Source organism: Hylobates moloch, unplaced genomic scaffold (assembly GCF_009828535.3).
Source record: "Hylobates moloch isolate HMO894 unplaced genomic scaffold, HMol_V3 SCAFFOLD_14, whole genome shotgun sequence".
Classification (NCBI taxonomy): domain Eukaryota; kingdom Metazoa; phylum Chordata; class Mammalia; order Primates; family Hylobatidae; genus Hylobates; species Hylobates moloch.
The window spans coordinates 46,040,508-46,057,719 of record NW_026652289.1 but is presented as its reverse complement, the minus strand read 5'-3'; the positions used below and the strand labels follow the sequence as shown (position 1 = coordinate 46,057,719).

At 38.1% G+C, this 17,212-nt stretch overlaps 1 protein-coding gene across 5 annotated transcripts in view; it reads right to left on the bottom strand.

Moving 5' to 3' along the window:
* Positions 1 to 17,212, bottom strand: part of SH3GL3 (SH3 domain containing GRB2 like 3, endophilin A3) — a 159,134-nt gene that overhangs the window by 55,644 nt on the left and 86,278 nt on the right. For all 5 annotated transcript variants that reach the window (XR_004251581.2, XR_009209576.1, XM_032174131.2 and 2 more), the window contains one exon: positions 4,433 to 4,501. Coding sequence is in view for 2 of the 5 variants with exons in the window: in XM_032174131.2 (XP_032030022.1) it covers positions 4,433 to 4,501 (69 nt within the window). In the remaining 3 variants the exon portion in view is untranslated. Of the gene's footprint in view, positions 1 to 4,432; positions 4,502 to 17,212 lie in introns of those variants that run through there.

Below are 17,212 nucleotides of genomic sequence, written 5' to 3'. Positions count from 1 at the left end.
GGGAGGCTGAGGTGGGAGAATCGCTTGAACCTGGAAGGCGGAGGTTGCAGTGAGCCGAGATCACACCACTACACTCCAGCCTGGGCAACAGAGCAAGACTCCATGTCTTAAAAAGAAAGAAGGAAAAGAGGAAAAACACAAGCCGCCTACAAATATTTGAAAAAAATATTCGGAACTGTAAATAAAAAGGAGATGCTTTACATTCTCCAGATTGATAAAAACATTTTTAAAATCAGTTATACTCAATATCAGGTATTATATGGGTGGGGAGTAATACACAACAGGAATGCAAAATGATACGTTTTTGGAGATCAAGGGAGAAGTTCTTATTAATGGGCATATTAATAAACCAGCTATTATACTTCTAGGGATTTATCCTTTTAGAAACACACCAGCAAATTGCAGTGAAGGAAAAACATGTTTGTTAGGCCATTTTATGTAATATTGAAAATGGAAATCAATAGGAGACTGATTGGATAAATTATGAAACATCCAAGTAAAGGAATAATCTTTAATCATAAAAAAATAAGGAAGATCAACATTCAAAGTACATACAAAGAAAGCAAGCAAGCTGCAGAGTGATTTATAATAGAAGACAAATCATTTTTGTAATTTAGAAAACTATGATCCTGCCAGGGTCACAAGTTTGCAATCAAGCAATCTTACCCAGCCTGAAATCGTATTTGTTCCCCTTAGCTAAATACATTAATTTGGGCTAAATAAATTAATCTGGAGCCCCAGCAAAGTTTTAAAAGACAGTACAGAAATGATAAAAAAAAAAAAAAAAAGGAGCCAACCCTATATTACTGATACTCGTGTGCTGTGTGTGCAAGTGGGCATGTGAGTGTGCGTTTGGCCTAGTAACAAGTTTTGTAACTTTGAGCTCTCTTTGCTATGTTCAGCTATTTGCCAAGATCGTTGAAATGTTTAAGAGAATCTGATAAACTAAATATTTATGTCTTATTAGTCACGAGAAATGTAAGGGCTTGGGAAAATGCTGTTAATCGATTTTATGTAAAGTTTGAGGGAGTCCTGTACATTACCTTTGTGACTATAGCTTGAAATGTCTAAGGGAATTTGCTTAATTATATAACTGGTGGTAAATATTTAAGGATTGAATCTGTTAAGCTTATGTGTTAATTAATGCAACCTCAAATGAAAACTATAATGATTTTCATCTTATAGCAAAATTACTAAATTTGGAAACAAGATTCATAAATTCAGCTTAAAGCTTAAGAAAAACAAGGATTTTAGATTTATAATGTAACAAATTAGATATTAATTAAAGCATAACTTAGAGTGCTCCCTTTGATATATACAACCCTTTTAGGACATGAAAAGCCACCACAAAGCCAAGAGTCACCTCTGAAAGATGATGATGAGAAGAATTAGAATGGGGATATTTTCTACTTCAGATCTTTTTTATATCTTTTGAAACAAAAAAGCCCAAGAAACAAATGACCAAAAACTTGCAAGTGCCTCGTAGGCCCTGACATGCACGTACTGGAGCTGCCTCCATACCAGCCCAAGCATCAAAACTAGAAATAAACCCTTTACAAATTGAAGAGTAAACATATTGGCTAATGTGGAGTCAAGATGAGCATGAAAAACAAAACAAAACAAAACAAAAAAACAACAACAAAAACTCATGTCGCTTAAAAACAAACAAAACCTCCCTCCTAGAATAACTAGGGACACTAGTGTGTGTGTGTGTGTGTGTGTGTGTGTGTGTGTCTGTGTGTCTGTTCAAGTCAACCAAATGCTATGCAAACATCTTGCCAAACCATTAAGAAAAATAGAGGAAAGCATAATGGTAAAAATTATTTTTGTGAAGTCAACCTGGTATGACAGCATCTTGGTCAGTTAAGTCTGGAATTTCTGTTTAATGCTGGCACCCTGCCCATGAGGTGTCCCAAGGCCTGTGCCACTGACTCCCTTAGGCCCAGCCCCTGAGTGAGAGAGCTGCTAGCAGCTCTCATTTCTGACACTTACTTACAGCATTCTCTTTAAAAATGCTATCAGTGAGCGTATCCTCTTTCTTCTTCTTTATGTAATTTATTTGTGTTTTTCCTTATTCTCCCTCTTGGCCTCACTTGTAGAGGTTTGTTGTCTTACAGCTTTTCTAAAGCTCTTGGCTTCATTGTTTCGATCTTTTGTGGTTATTGTTTTCTATTTTATTAATCTCTTTTTTATCCATATTGATTTCTACCTTCTACCCAGAGTGATTTAATTTGCTGTTATTTTCCTAGCTTCTTGGATTGCATGATTTATTCATTTTCTCCCAACATTTATTTTCTTTAAATACATTTACAGTTTAGCCACATATGACAGGTTTTGACATACAGAATTGTCACTCATGCCTAAATAATGTCATTTTACTTTCCATTTCCTCTTTAAACTAAGAATTATTTTTACATATTTTTAAATTTCCAAACATCCAGAATTTAGAAGCTCTAATTTCCCTTATAATTCTTATGTTCTATGGTATCACTTTGGGAAATTTATCGAATTTTTTTTTTCTATAACCTAGTACATAATTGATAACTGTATTTGTTCCAAAGGAATTTGAAAAATATGCACATTCTCCATTTGGGGAATGCAGATATCTATATTTATTTATAATCAAAGTTATTAATCATATTTTATGCAAATCCTCCATGAGCCTATTGATTATTGTCAGTTTAATCTATTATTTTATGAGAGAGGTATGTGAAGTCTACTTCTATTTTTATCAACTCTCTATGTATTTCTGACAGCTTCTACCTTACAAATTCAGATGCTATGTTATGTAGTGCAGAATGGTTCATAACTATTATAATTTCCTGATAGACTACATTGACTGTATCTTTTTATAATTAAAAAGCTTTTTTAATTTACTGCTTCTCTTGCATCAAATTTTATTTTGATTTTACTATTGTTCCTCTATTTTTATATGGTTAGCATTAATTATAGAATATTTTTTCCCATTACTTTCTCATTTCTGTATCATTTATTAGGTGGGTCTAATACCATCTAATGGATCTCTTCTGGAAAGTTTTTAAAACTTCTGGTCATATATTATATGTTTCCATGCTTTTCACTGCTGTAATAAAACAGATAATAGACTTTATATTTCTTCCGTAACTCACTGGGGTTTTTGGAGGTAAAAGGAGGTAAGCAAGTAGGATCTCAATCCATCAACCGAAACTAAAACTCTGGAAAAATGCTTTTAAATTTAACATTTCAACTGAATCATTTTGTTAGTAACAAAGCTATACATCACATATTTGTATATTGAGTTTTTTTTAAGTAATTTAAGGTATGTCAATGGTGTGAACATGTTTCCATGGTTTTAAGCTTCAGAAATTAAGTTTTTTTCAAAAGCAAAAACAAAATAAGCTTTTCTCCCTAGACACTTTCTAGACACTCAATAGTTCTCATCCAGAAAACAGAGAACTCCCTGGAAGATGAGCTGGCCAGAGCCAAGGTATCCTGAGGAGATACTCTCCCAGGCAGTGCACAGCCTGGGGCTGGACTTCCTTCCCCAGCACCTATTGACATCTCTGCTGCCTACTGTATCTGCAGCCTTGATGTTACACCTGAGGGTGGATGCCTTGCTTCATTTCCTCCCTCTCTCCTCTGTGGGGGGGAGGGGGGTCTAATTATTAAAACAAGGCTATGTTTAAAGGGCCCAGACCATGAGGAAAGAAACAGTATGTTGTTAATACTGGTGGTTCTAGTTCTGCCTCCACATGAGCAACTCCACACAGCTGACTGGGAAACATGTTAAGGGACAGAGATGATACCATTTTTCTTTGGAGCATGTTACAATCATTTCTGTCTCAAGCCCGTCATATTTTTTGTAAGTTATTTCAAATACGTTAATGTTTGCATAATTCTCACAAAATCCATGTGAGACAAGCAGGGCACACTTATCATCTCTGTATTAGTTCAAAAAGATGAATTCACTTATCCAAGTTCACACTCTGGTTCTAGTGGCAGAACCAGGATAAAAGTTATTTGCTATGCAGCTCCCGCAACACGTGGGAGCAGAGCCCAAGTGTTCCACACGGTAAATAAATCACTATGCGTTTGAAAAATCTTGTCCCAGAAATACATTTTGATTCTCCAAAATATATACTACCAATTACTTTGGCCTTGCGGTAACTGCCAAGATTGCCCATCTTTTGCACATTCTGATTTCTGGCCACTAGAGGGTGCCAGTTAGCCACATCGATCTCATTACTCGACCTGCCCAAACTGGATGTGGCTACAGGGGGAGGATCTGATTTGGGCTGGGACGTGGGAAAGTACTGCCTTGTAGATTGCATAATCCACACCTATATTTAAACATCCTAGATTTCCACTCGAATATCCTTTACAATAGCAGTATATCTCATATCACAGTGAAAGTCAGTTTCTAATCAATTTACATATTAAAATACTCTCTTACCCTTTCCATGTCAAGAAATTCGTCGTCTAGTTTAGTTCCTTCAGCACCACTTATTTTTTCACTAAATAGCTGCAGAAATAAACATAAATAATTGCATTGTACAATGATTTCTTGTCACAGTTTTTGACCTAAATTATTAAAAACAGAAACAAAAAAACTTGGATTCAACTTGTTGGATTTTTTTGAACTAACTCATTTAAGAAAATTGTTGGAAGGGGTAACCATATCTAAAGGCATAGGAAGACATACATTTCTCATGCAGTCAACAGATATTTATTATGCACCTACTATGTGTAAAACACATGGTAAGTGCTGTAGGACATAGACAAGAGAGATACTTGTCATCAAGGAACACACAGTTCACCCAAAGAGTCAACACACAACCATTCAACTAAAAAACTAGAAAAGAACAATAAGAACCATTAAAAAATAATAGTACTAGAGACAAATTACTGTAAATGCGCTAAGTGGTAGTCACTTCAGTGATGCACAGAATGGACTTTGAGAGCCGACGGCACTGGGAGTGGGTTCATGCAGGATCTGTTTCCTAGATGTGGCATTTGAGCTGGCATTTTAAGGATGGAGAACATTTCATCGGGCAGCATTGAAGGAAAGGCCTTCTGGGATGAGGCATGGAAAAAAGAGCCGGGGCAGGAATGGATAGGGCAGGTTTTCTCAGCCTCGGCTCTACTGATATTTGTAGCAGATAATTATCTGTTGTGGGGGCTGTCCTGTGCACTGCAAGATGTTTAGCAGCAACCCCGGTCTCTACTTGCTAAAGGCCAGTACTGCAAGCACGGACACACACACACACACAGAGTTGTAACAACCAAAAATGTTGCCCAAGAGCTGAGGACAATTTGTGTATGGCCAATGTGCTCAAAAAACAGCAATAAATTGTGTTTAACTGTGAAAACTAGTGCACAAGGAAGAATGGAGGAAAATAAAATCTGAAAGTTACGCAATGCCCAGAGCACACAGATTCTCAAATGCCAAGCTAAAGGGTACGAGTGAGATCCCTAAAGAGTCTTCATCAAACACAGAGAAACCCTTTAGAAAAGCAAGTCTGGCACCAGTAGGGTTTGATTAAAGAACGAGGAAGACAAATTGGAAGAAGAAAATATGTTCAATCATTTTCTTTAGCAAAATATATTAACATAATCTATGCCCTTAAAATAGTAACATGAATATGCAAATCCATAGTAAGGGAGGTGCCATCAATTAAAGGTGAAAAGATTGTAGATTGTTTTAAATACAAGTGTAGTTACCACTACTATTACACATGCGGTATTACTATTTAATAGGAATAATATAAGTGGAGATAGTATTTTACTTAAATTCTAAGTGTGAGAAGGAATTTCTTGAAGGCAACAGATACAGAAGACTACAAAATGACCAGGGTTCTCCATCCTCCCTGTCCCGCGTCTTTACAGTTCCTCCCAGCTAGAGTTGGAGTCTATCTTCCCACCTAGTGAATGTGGGCTGGGCTTGTGACTTGTTTTGACCCCATAGAAACAAGCCTAGCTAGGCAGGAAGCGATCTAGTGTGCTTCCGCACTCACTCTCTGGAAACAGTTGCTACCCTGTGAACAAGCCCAGGGCAAACTAACTGAATGGAGAGAAACAAGTGGCCCAGACACCCCCCAAGGTACAACCAGTCCATCCCCAGAGTCAGAGCCACCCAGCTGACCTGCAGGTGACTGCAGTAACGTGAGAGACCCCAGCCGAGATCAGCCCCATCTGCTGAGGCATGGGAACAGGAGTCCAATAAACGGTATTGCTTTAAACCACTGAAGTTTGAAATGGTTTGCCGCATAATAGAAGTTACCTGGTACACTGAACAAGAATCCTTACTATTCAGGCTGAGTACAGAAGTCAGAGAGAATTAACCTAATGCCTTGATACAAGGCATAACTTCCAACAGAAAAAATCAAAAATTTCATTTCCACACACCAAGCAGCGTTTTAACAGATGTATCCATCAGTTAACTCTCCTAAACATTTTCTTGTTGTTGTTCAGTAGTGAAATCATCCAACATATTGGTTCTCAACTTTGGAGGTAAAGCCTGAGGATCTAAGGAAAGTTACACAATCTCTCCTGGGGTGGGGAGTGGCACCTCCACGTTTTGTTGCCATGGTAGATTGCAAAAGTGGCCACAGGCTTTGCAGCTCCTCCCATTAAGAAGTCTATTTTTCCAGGCTTTGACTTGCTTTGGCCAATAGAAGAGTTTAAACCACACTATACAGCTATAAATTCCAAATCAGTACTCACAAAGAGGCTCTACAGATACTTCTGCTCACTCTGTGAGGTCCACTGTAACCGCTTCCACCTGACTAAGTCTGGGCTGCCTTGTTGGAGAATGAAAGACCACGTGGATCAGAGCTCAGCCATCCCACCTGAGCAACCTCGGGCCATCAAGCCCTCAGCTCACCTGGCAGCTGACGGGCAACAGGTGAGTGGGCCCAGCAGCGATCAACCACACCAGCACATCCACCCACCCAGTGCTCCCAGCCCAAATTGCTGACCCACAGAATCATAAACTAAATGAACTTTTTTTGTGTGTTAAGTGGCTGTGTTTTGGGATGGTGTGTTATATAGCAAAAGCTGACTGATACAGTGGCCTGCCATTTCCTGTGACTATTGAAACCACAGAAGCCCACATGTAGAGCCACGTTTTAAAATAACCATTTGAAAATCCCTTTGGCTTGGAGAGTTGGACCCGAAATCTCTTTAATCCAAACCAGTTCCCACTTGTTCAGGTTTTACTTGTTCTATTTTCAGAAACCAAAATGTCTAATAGAAGGAGTAGTGTTTGTACTTTCAAGAACAGAAACTAGTGACATGAATATATCTTGTTTGAAAAGACAACATATGAGATCATTTTCAACAGGAGTCACAGGTAAGAGTCATGACCATTCGTTTCTGCTTTTCCTGAATTTCCCAGTGATGTTTAGCTGTTTTGATACATTAAGTATAAATACACATATAGCATTAGCTGTTTAGGCCACTCAATTATATTTCAGAGGTCAGTCAATGAATAAATATTGTTTGTTGAGCATCTACTATGTGCAGGGACACGACTGGCACTTGGGATAGAAAGATAAAAAAGATAGACGTGATTCCTACAGGGCACCTGGCCTCCTTCCAGGGTTACAGGGTTATTTCCTCTAGGTGCTGCAAGCTAAATATAAATACTCAAGCTTCTATTTCTGGTGAAGATGACTATTCAAATTCAACTCTGATGCACTCCCTATGCTCTGAATACAAATCAAGGATAGATTAAATATCAAAATATGCACTCCTTATGCCTTGAATACATAGCAAGGATAAATTAAATATCAAAAAAAGAAAACCAGAAAGATAAGCAATGCTCAAAAACAGAATAAACGTTTTTGTGAACCCGAAAATGAACAGAAACACAACATGATGAACAAGGTTGAGGCCTCAGGCCTGCTGGGCTTCTTGCCTGCATACAGGCTATGACAGCCAGCAGTCTGGTTCCTGCTGAGTACGAAAGGATCTAAAAGTGCTCCATGAGACCAGAGTTTGGGTTCAAGTTCTGCTTACAGCTGGGGATGGAAAAGCAAATGAGACTGGAAAAAAAAATTCAGATGTAAACCCCTGTCTGATGCTACCACATGTGGCAATCTGCAGGCCCAAGGAGACTGAAGAACAAAGAATCAGTCAAGTCACATCCCCACCCCCTCCAGCTCTGTGACTGGATCCAGATAGCCCCAATATCACCACAGAACAGAAACCACGGTTTTGTACGGGGGCCTTGGGAAGCTGGGTGGAAGACGCCCCAATCACTAGAAAGAAATGAGCACAAGAGGTTGAAATTAAAATTCATCCTAGATCTAAATTCCAAGGCACATGAATAAAATATAACACCAAGAAAGAGAGCCGACAAAATCACATAACATAACATGAATTCACTTCTAGAGAAAACGATTTTATGAAACAACACAAGATAGACTTTTTAATGTGTGTTTAGGATATTATTAAAATGATAAAGGAATAACTTCTATTAATGAAGAGCAAGCAATTATACAAAAGGACAGAAATTTTCAAGAGAGACATAAAACATTAGAAACAAAAAGTATTATATAGTCATAAAAATGAAAAACCCATTAGATGGGACAAACTCCAGCCTGGGCACAATCAGGAAAGAACTGGTAAGCTGGAAAATATTAAGGAACTTACTCAAAGAACATAAAATAAACAGAGATGAAGAGTTTTTTTTAATGAAATATCAGTTAATTGATATGAAGGATAAGTGAGAGACTCCAAGATATATCCAACAGGCACTCCAGAAAAAAACAACAGAATACAGGAGAATCAATATTTACGAGTAAAATGGCTCTTTTATCTTCAGTAATTGAAGGAAGATAGGAGTCTACAGTTTGGAAGTACACTCAAGTACCATGCAAGATGAATATTAATTCACACCCAGACACAGCAAAATCTCAAGAATAAACAATCCTAAAACTATCACAGGGGAAAAAACATCCAAAGCAACAATAAGATTGACAGCAGATTTCTCTTCTGCAATAGCAGATGCCAGGGACAATGAAGGAATGGTGTCAAAGTGCTAAGAAGAAATCGACTAGGCGCGGGATTACAAATCATGCCTGTAATCCCAGCACTTTGGGAGGCTGAGGCAGGTGGATCACCTGAGGTCAGGTGTTTGAGCCCAGCCTGGCCAATGTGGCAAAACCCTGTCTCTACTAAAAATACAAAAATTAGCCGGGTGTGGTGGCGCAATAAAAATTTAGAATTTTCTGTCTCCCTAAACTGTTGTTTAAGAGCAAGGCTGGGTGTGGTGGCTCACACCCGTAATCCCAACAGTTTGGGAGGCCAAAGTGGTGGATCACATGAGGTCAGGAGTTTGAGACCAGCCTGGCCAACATGGAGAAACCCCATCTCTACTAAAAACACAAAATTAGCTGGGCGTGGTGGCGCACGCCTGTAATTCCAGCTACTCAGGAGGCTGAGGCAGGAGAATCACTTGAACCTGAGAGGTGGACGTTGCAGTGAGCCGGGATCGCGCCATTGCACTCCAGTCTGGGCAACAAGAGTGAAATTCCATCTCAAAAAAAAAAAAAAAAAATCAGCTGGATGTGGTGGCATGTGCCTGTAATCTCAGCCACTCAGAAGGCTGAGGTGGGAGAATGGGAGAATCACTTGAACTTGGGAGGCAGAGGTTGCAATGGGCTGAGATCACGCCACTGCACTCCAGCCTGAGTGACAAAGTGAGACTCTGTCTCAAAAAAAAAAAAAAGAGAGAGAGAGAAGAACAAAATAAAGACATATTCAGACTTCACAGACTCAAATAACAGTGATGCTAAAGTATTACATCAAGGAAATAAAAACCGAACCAAGAGGGAAAGTATGGATCATATGAAACAATGGTGAGAGTAGAAATTGAGAAACTATGGTGGTAAATTGACCATTGAGTAAAGGCAAACAAACAAGCAAAAACAAATGTGTCTGAGTTTACGCAAGGGCAAAATTAAAATCTTAAGCAATAATAACACAGAAATGGGGAAGGGTGTTGTGTGGACATTTCAAGCACACTAAGATTAATGTGTGTTCAGGAGGAGGTGAGAAATGGGTATAACTTTAGACATCATTAAAATAATGCACAGCAGGTATCTGTGTTATATAACTAATGGTAACTCCTAAAAACACAAAACTATGATACGCATATAGAACTTGCCTGTTATAGTATCCATACCAGCACACTGTTAGAAAACCAGTATTTTTCAATCCAAAAGAAAACAAGAGAGAATAAAGGGAGAGGGAGGACAAAGGAATGGCAAATAGAAACCACAAAATCAGATAGTAATAAGTCTAAATAGATCAGTAATGATTATCTATATAATTGGATTACATTCAACATACTAAATAATAATAGAGTGAATTTTAACAATCTAGCTATGTACATCTTCTAAGAGTCACAACTAAAACACAACACATAGAAAGACTGAAAAGACAAAATGTACATACTAGGAAAATGCTAATCAAAATAAAGCCTGTAACAGTAATATCAGGCAAGAGCTACCTGTCTTTTTGTTTTTTTGTTTTTTTGAGACAGGGTCTCGCTTTGTTGCCCAGGCTGGAGTACAGTGGTGTGATCTCAGGAGTAGCTGAGACCACAGGTGCACAGCAGCATGCCTGGCTAATTTTTGTACTTTTGTAGAGATGGGGTTTCTCTATGTTGCCCAGGCTGGTCTTGAGCTCCAAGGTTCAAGCAATCCTCCTGCTTCCACCTCCCAAAGTGCTGGGATTTCAGATGTGAGCCACTGTGCCCGACCTAAGAAATACCTTCCTAAGGCAAAGCATTAATAGGAATAGAGACTCAAGGTAATAATAAAAGGAGCAATCCACCAAAATTTTTATAATAATGATATTTTTCCCCTAATAGTATAACCTCCAAAAAATATAAAGCAAAACTGAAATAGTGAAACTGATAAACCCACAATAATAGCAGGAGATTTAATATAACTCCATCAGAAAACTGACATATCAAACATGATAAAAAATTGAAAAAGATATTGATTATCTGAATGATCAAAATAATAACCTTGGTCAAATATTATGCACATATACATATATCCCCCCAGCCAATAAATTTAAAAAATGTATATTCCTTGCAAGTACAGATAGAACATTACAAAAACTGACCATATATTATGTTGCTGCAAAATATTATAAGTAGTGGCAAAAACCACAATTACTTTTGCACCAACCTAATACTAGGTAACAAAGTCAATCAATACCATATAGAGCATGTTTATTAGGTTTTGGGATTTTTTAACCATAATGCAATTAAGTTAGGAACCAACAATAAAAATAAGTATATCAGCACAAAATTTTAAAATTCTGTCCTAAATAACAGATTAAAATGAAAACCCCAATAGAAATTACCAAAAAATTTAACAACAATAAAAATATTATACATCAAAATCTGTGGTATGCAGCTAAAGCTGTATTCAAAAATCAATGTATAACCTTAAATACATTTCAAAGAACACCTCAATTTAATGTTTCAAACTGACACCACGTCATTCAATCTAATTTCTAAAACATCTAATATCTCAAGTTGGAAAGTCTACCAACTGTGCCGATTTGCTAGAGATGCAAAGATCAGTCACTCTCACAGACCCACTGGAAAGCAGAAACACAAACAGCAATCCACAATGAAATCAATACTATTCTGTAATACAGATGCAGAACTTGCCATTAAAACCCAGATGGAAGGAAGCAATTATATAAATGAGAAGGTGCCAAGAAAGTTCCAGAACAAAGCCTAGTAGGATATATGGAGTTCACCAGGGAGATAAGAAGAAAAGTGGCATTTCTGTCAGAAAGAATAGTATAAGCAAAGAAATGGCTGATTAGAAAATAAAGAGTCCAAATAGATCAGTAATGATTATCTACATAATTGGATTACATTCAACATATTAAATAATACTAGAGTGGATTTTAAAAATCCAGCTATATGCAGCTTCTAAGAGATGCATACAACATAACAGGAAACAGCATAATAATTCAGCAAGGGAAACGGATATGAAAGACTCAGCTTAAATGAAAAGGAGCAGACAGGCATACACGCAGGGGCCAGACCATGGGGCTAAACTAATTCAGGGGACGATGGAGACTTTTAGAAAAGTGAGTAATAAGAACAGATCTGAGTTTCAGAAAGATTAGTCAAGTAGGCCATGAGATAATGGACTGGAGAGGAACCAGAAGGTAGACAGGCAGATCGGTTAGGCGATGACAGGGGACACATAGTTTGAAGAGGTGGAGTGGGGAAAAATGCCAAAATTACATTCTAAAACCCTCCTAATTACCTTCTTCAGCTTCAAACACAAGCTACCCTCACTCACCTATTCAGCTTCCCCATCACAAATATCGCACCTAACCTTGGCTCACTAGACAGAAGTTGCAAATCAAAAATACAAATGGGTGGCTACTCAACGTGGCTCATGTGTTCTTCCCCCAGTGGAAAAGAAGATTCATGCTGCAAATTACACCTATCTCAGGTTGCCTTGGTGCTACAGTCAGAGATAAAATCCTTGTTCACCATCTACTTCTTGGCAGCTTTAATTTTGTCAATAACAGGAAAATGAAAACTATTTTCAAAGACTACAACCGAGCAGTGACAAATTATAAAAGAAATGTCTTTGGGAAACGTGAAGCTTTTGCATTTGGTGTTTTGTCTAGATGTGTTGGGTTTTTAATGGTAAATGTTAACACAGCCTTGGCTGCCTTCTTGTGCAAATATCTGTTTTCAAAGAAACCTTGGCGTCTCCATCTTCTTCCCTTTCATGAAGCAAGAAATTAAACAGCAAGAAAGCCGGAACCTAGGAGAAAATGTAAAAAAGGAAACTTTGTAACTTAGGATTTTAGAGAGTGCTCCGGAATCGTATTTTCCAGTATGTGTGCCACAAACACTAGCTCCATGGGATGTACCTAAGGGCCAGGCAAAGCAAAACAAACAAACAAACAAAAACAAAAACAGCTCTTGACTATATATATTTGGAAACACAGGGAAAACAAAATCAAGCAGATTTCTTTACTAAAACATTTTCAGAGGCTTTAAAACGGTAATGGAGGGCCGGTCACAGTGGCTCATGTCTATAATCTCAGCACTTTGGAAGGCCACAGTGGGCAGATCACTTGAGGTCAGGAGTTTGAGACCAGCCTGGCCAACATGGTGAAACTCCATCTCTAGTAAAAATACAAAAAGTAGCCAGGCATGGTGGTGTGCACCTGTAATCCCAGCTACTCGGGAGGCTGAGGCACGAGAATCACTTGAACCCAGGAGGCGGAGGTTGCAGTGAGTTGAAATCACGCCACTGCACTCCAGCCTGGGTGACAGAGCAAGACTCCATCTCAAAAAAAATAAATAAAATAAAACGGTAATTGGCACTATGGATTTCCAAAGGGGCACATATATGTAAGATGTGGCATTTCCCACAATTATTGGGCTGTGGAAGTTGTCTAATAGGAAAATCTCCAAGGACTGGTGTTCTAAGGAAGACACTTTGAGAAGCCCTATGCCAAAAATGTCACCCTTTTGAAAGGTTCCTTTTTCTCCTTTCAACCAGTTGGCAGTCATGCTCTGATGTTATCAGCTTGGAGAATACGGCAACACAATTTTAAGTATCAATAGTAAAGGTAATATGTAAGTTGTTAACATTAGGGAAAGATGAGTGAAGGGTATATGTGAACTCTCTGTACTAGTTTTGCAACTTCCCTTTCTGTAAGTCTAAAATTTTTTCAAATTTCCAAGTTTAAAGAGATCTCTGAGGTCATCAGAGCAACCAAGACAGCCAGGATCTGAGGGGCCAAAATCGGGAGGAAGGGAAATGCATTGAGGGGAGTGATACATCTACAGCTGACTGTTCTCTTTGGGAAATGTTCTGTCTTGCAACATAGGACATAAAGTCTGAGCAGAAAACACCAGCCTGGAACTTGCAGCAGTCTCACTAGGTTGTGTAAGAGAAAAATTGGAATACACTGTAACCAAGGAAACCAGGATATAAGAGGCCAAATTTCTGGGAAAAAGGGAAACATAAAGAAGCAAACCTGACAAGCTATGTTCAATTTCCTCTTGAGGCTTTTGACAATTCCTAAGCTGAATACACAAGGCAGATGATAAGAAACCAGCACAAAGAGGCTGCTAGAAGGCTAAATATCTAAGCAGATATTTCTGCAGTATCACAGTGATCAAGAGACAGAAATTGGAGTTCAGGACTGCCCGATAAGGAAAAACATCCTGGGATTTTAATTCATCCCTGAATGCCTAAACCCTAGGAGTAAAAGCAAGCAAGGGGACATGCCCTCACAAAGCCTGGAATGCAAACTTGAATCATTTCAATCCACCTGTAGCAAGGGTACAAGCCTTTACCCTCATTATCTGCCAGAATAAAATTAGATAATCTCTGGAGGAAGATACATTACTCAGACCTGCTACAATTCTTCATACACAATATGTGCCATTCAAATAAAAATAATGTGGCATACCAGGTTACTGAACCAACAATGGAAAACTAAGAAAAGAATAGATGATCCAACAGGTAATCCCAATATTAACATCAGAAATGATTTTTAATGTAACTGTGATAAATATGTTGAATAAAATAAATGACAATGTAAAATTTTTATCAAAAATTTGAATACATAAAAAGAAAGCAAATGAAAATTACAGATGAAAATTCAATAACTAAAATTAAGAACCCAACAGAAGTGTTTAATAACAGTTAGACAACAACTGAGAGAATATGTGAACTGGAAGTTCAGTCAGTAGAAAGTATCTAAATTGAAACATAAAGGGAAAGAAGATGAAAAACACAAAAAAGAGCACTATAAGCACATCAGACATGGTGAAAATACCTAACACAAGTGTATTTTAGGGTTCAAAGAAATGAGAAGAAATAATATTTGAAGAGGAGATGGACAATAATTATTCAAAATAGAAAAAAGACACCAAGCTGCAGATTGAAACTTCTCTATGAATACCAAGCAGGATAAATATGAAGATAAACCTACCTAGGCACATTATAGTCAAACTGCTGAAGACCAAAGACAGAGAAATTTTAAAGCAATCAAAGAGAAAGATACACATTGCATTCAAAGAAGCAACAAAAGATTCTTAGCTGATGTTACAAGAGAAATCAAGGAGCTACAAAACAATGAAATCACATCTTTAAAATGCTGGCAGAAAATATCTGCCAATCTAAGATTCTATTCCCTGTCAATGAACGTATCCCTCATAAACAGGCAAAATCAAAGAAATCTTCAGACAGAAGCATTGAGAGAATTCCTCACAACAGACAAACACCGAAAGAAACACTAAAGGGAGTTCTTTAAAAAATTATATATGTAGTGTGTGTGTGTATGTATTATATATATACACATTTATGTAATATATGTGAATGTATATATATAAATATATATAAATGGAAACACACATGCATATAATTTTTTATTATATATATACACACATATATAAATGGAAACAGATGGAAATAAGAAAATAGGGAAAGAAATGAAGAGCTCCAGAAAGATAAATCTAAATGAATATTCACAGCTTAAAATAAAAGTAATGTCTTGTGAGGTTTTAAATGTATGTAGAATTTCAAAAACATAAAAATGATAGCACAAAAGCCACCACTAAGGGAGTTAAGTGAGACTCTTGTTGTGTGGTCTCTTCTATTGCTTGGAAGTGATACAGTACTAATTTAATGAAGACACCACCACATTAAAAAAAATGTGTTATAATTTCTAGTATTGCTTTTTAAATAATTATAAAATAATATATAACTAGCAAGCTATTATAGTAATAAAATAGAATAATTCTTTAAAGTGATTAATCCAAAGGAAGGCGAGAAAGGAGAAAGAAGCAAAGAATGAATGAGATAAATAGAAAACAAATAATAACATAGCAGATTTAAATGTAAAAATATCAATAATTACATTAAATGAAAATGGACTAAATATTCCAATTAAAAGAAAAGAAGCATCAGCCAGGATTCAAAACAAAAAAAAAGCTACACTATATCCTGCCAATAAGAGATGCACACTAAAGGTAATAACATGAAAGAAAAATAAACAAGTGCAAAAAGATACATCAGAAAAACACTAACATTGATTTCTGGAGGAGGAGGCAGAGCAAGATGGCTCAACAGAACCCTCCAGCAATCATCCCCCCTGCAGGAACATCAAATAGAACAACTATCCACACAAGAAAGCACCTTCATAAGAACCAAAAATCAGGTGAGCAATCACAGCACCTGATTTTAACTTTGTATCCAAGAAAGCGGCACTGAAGAGGATAGGAAAGATAGTTTTGAATTGCTGACATTACTCCTCCTCCATCCCCCAGCAGTGCAGTATGACACGGAGAGAGAATCTGTGCACTTGGGGGAGGAAGGGCAAAGTAATTTGGGGAATTTGCATTGGAACTCAGTGCTGCCCTGTCACAGTGGAAAGCAACACAGGCCTTTCCCGGTGTTTCCCACTGGCTTTGCCCAGTGCCCATGGAGGGAGCACTTAGACTAGCCCTAGCCAAAGGCCAATCGTCCATCCCAGCAGTCAGAAACTGAGTTCTGGCTAGCCCCACCACTGTGGGATAAAGTGTTCTGGGGTCCTAAATAAACTTGAAAGGCAGTCTAGGCCACAAGGACTGCAATTTCTGGACAAATACTGGTGCTATGCTAGGCCTACAGCCAGTGGAACTGGGGTGCATGTAACCCAGGAAACTTTATTAATAGAGAACTTTCCAGGGAGACACCAGCTTGGAGTGGCCAAGGGAGTGCTTGCATCACCCCTTCCCCAACTCCAGGCAATGCGGCTCACAGTTCTGTGAGAAGAGGGAAGTGTAAAGAGGACTTTGTCTTGCAATTTGGATACCAGCTCCGTCACAGTAAAATAAAGCACCAAGCAAAGTCCTAAAGCCATAGCTTCCAGACAACATTTCTAGATCCATCCTAGTCCAGAAAAGAACGCACTACCCTGAAGGAAAGGACCCAGTGTCACAGAATTCACTACCTGCTGACTAACGAGCCCTTGGGCCTTGAATAAACACTCTTGGGCCTTGAATAAACACCATCTGTAGCCAGGCAGCAGTCATCACAGGCCTTGGCAAGACCCAGTACTGTGCTGGTTTCATGTGTGACCCAGCACATTCTCAGCTATAGTAGCCACAGGGAAAGGCTCCTTTCTGCTTGAAGAAAGGAAAGGGAAGTGTAAAAAGGATTTCATCTTGTGA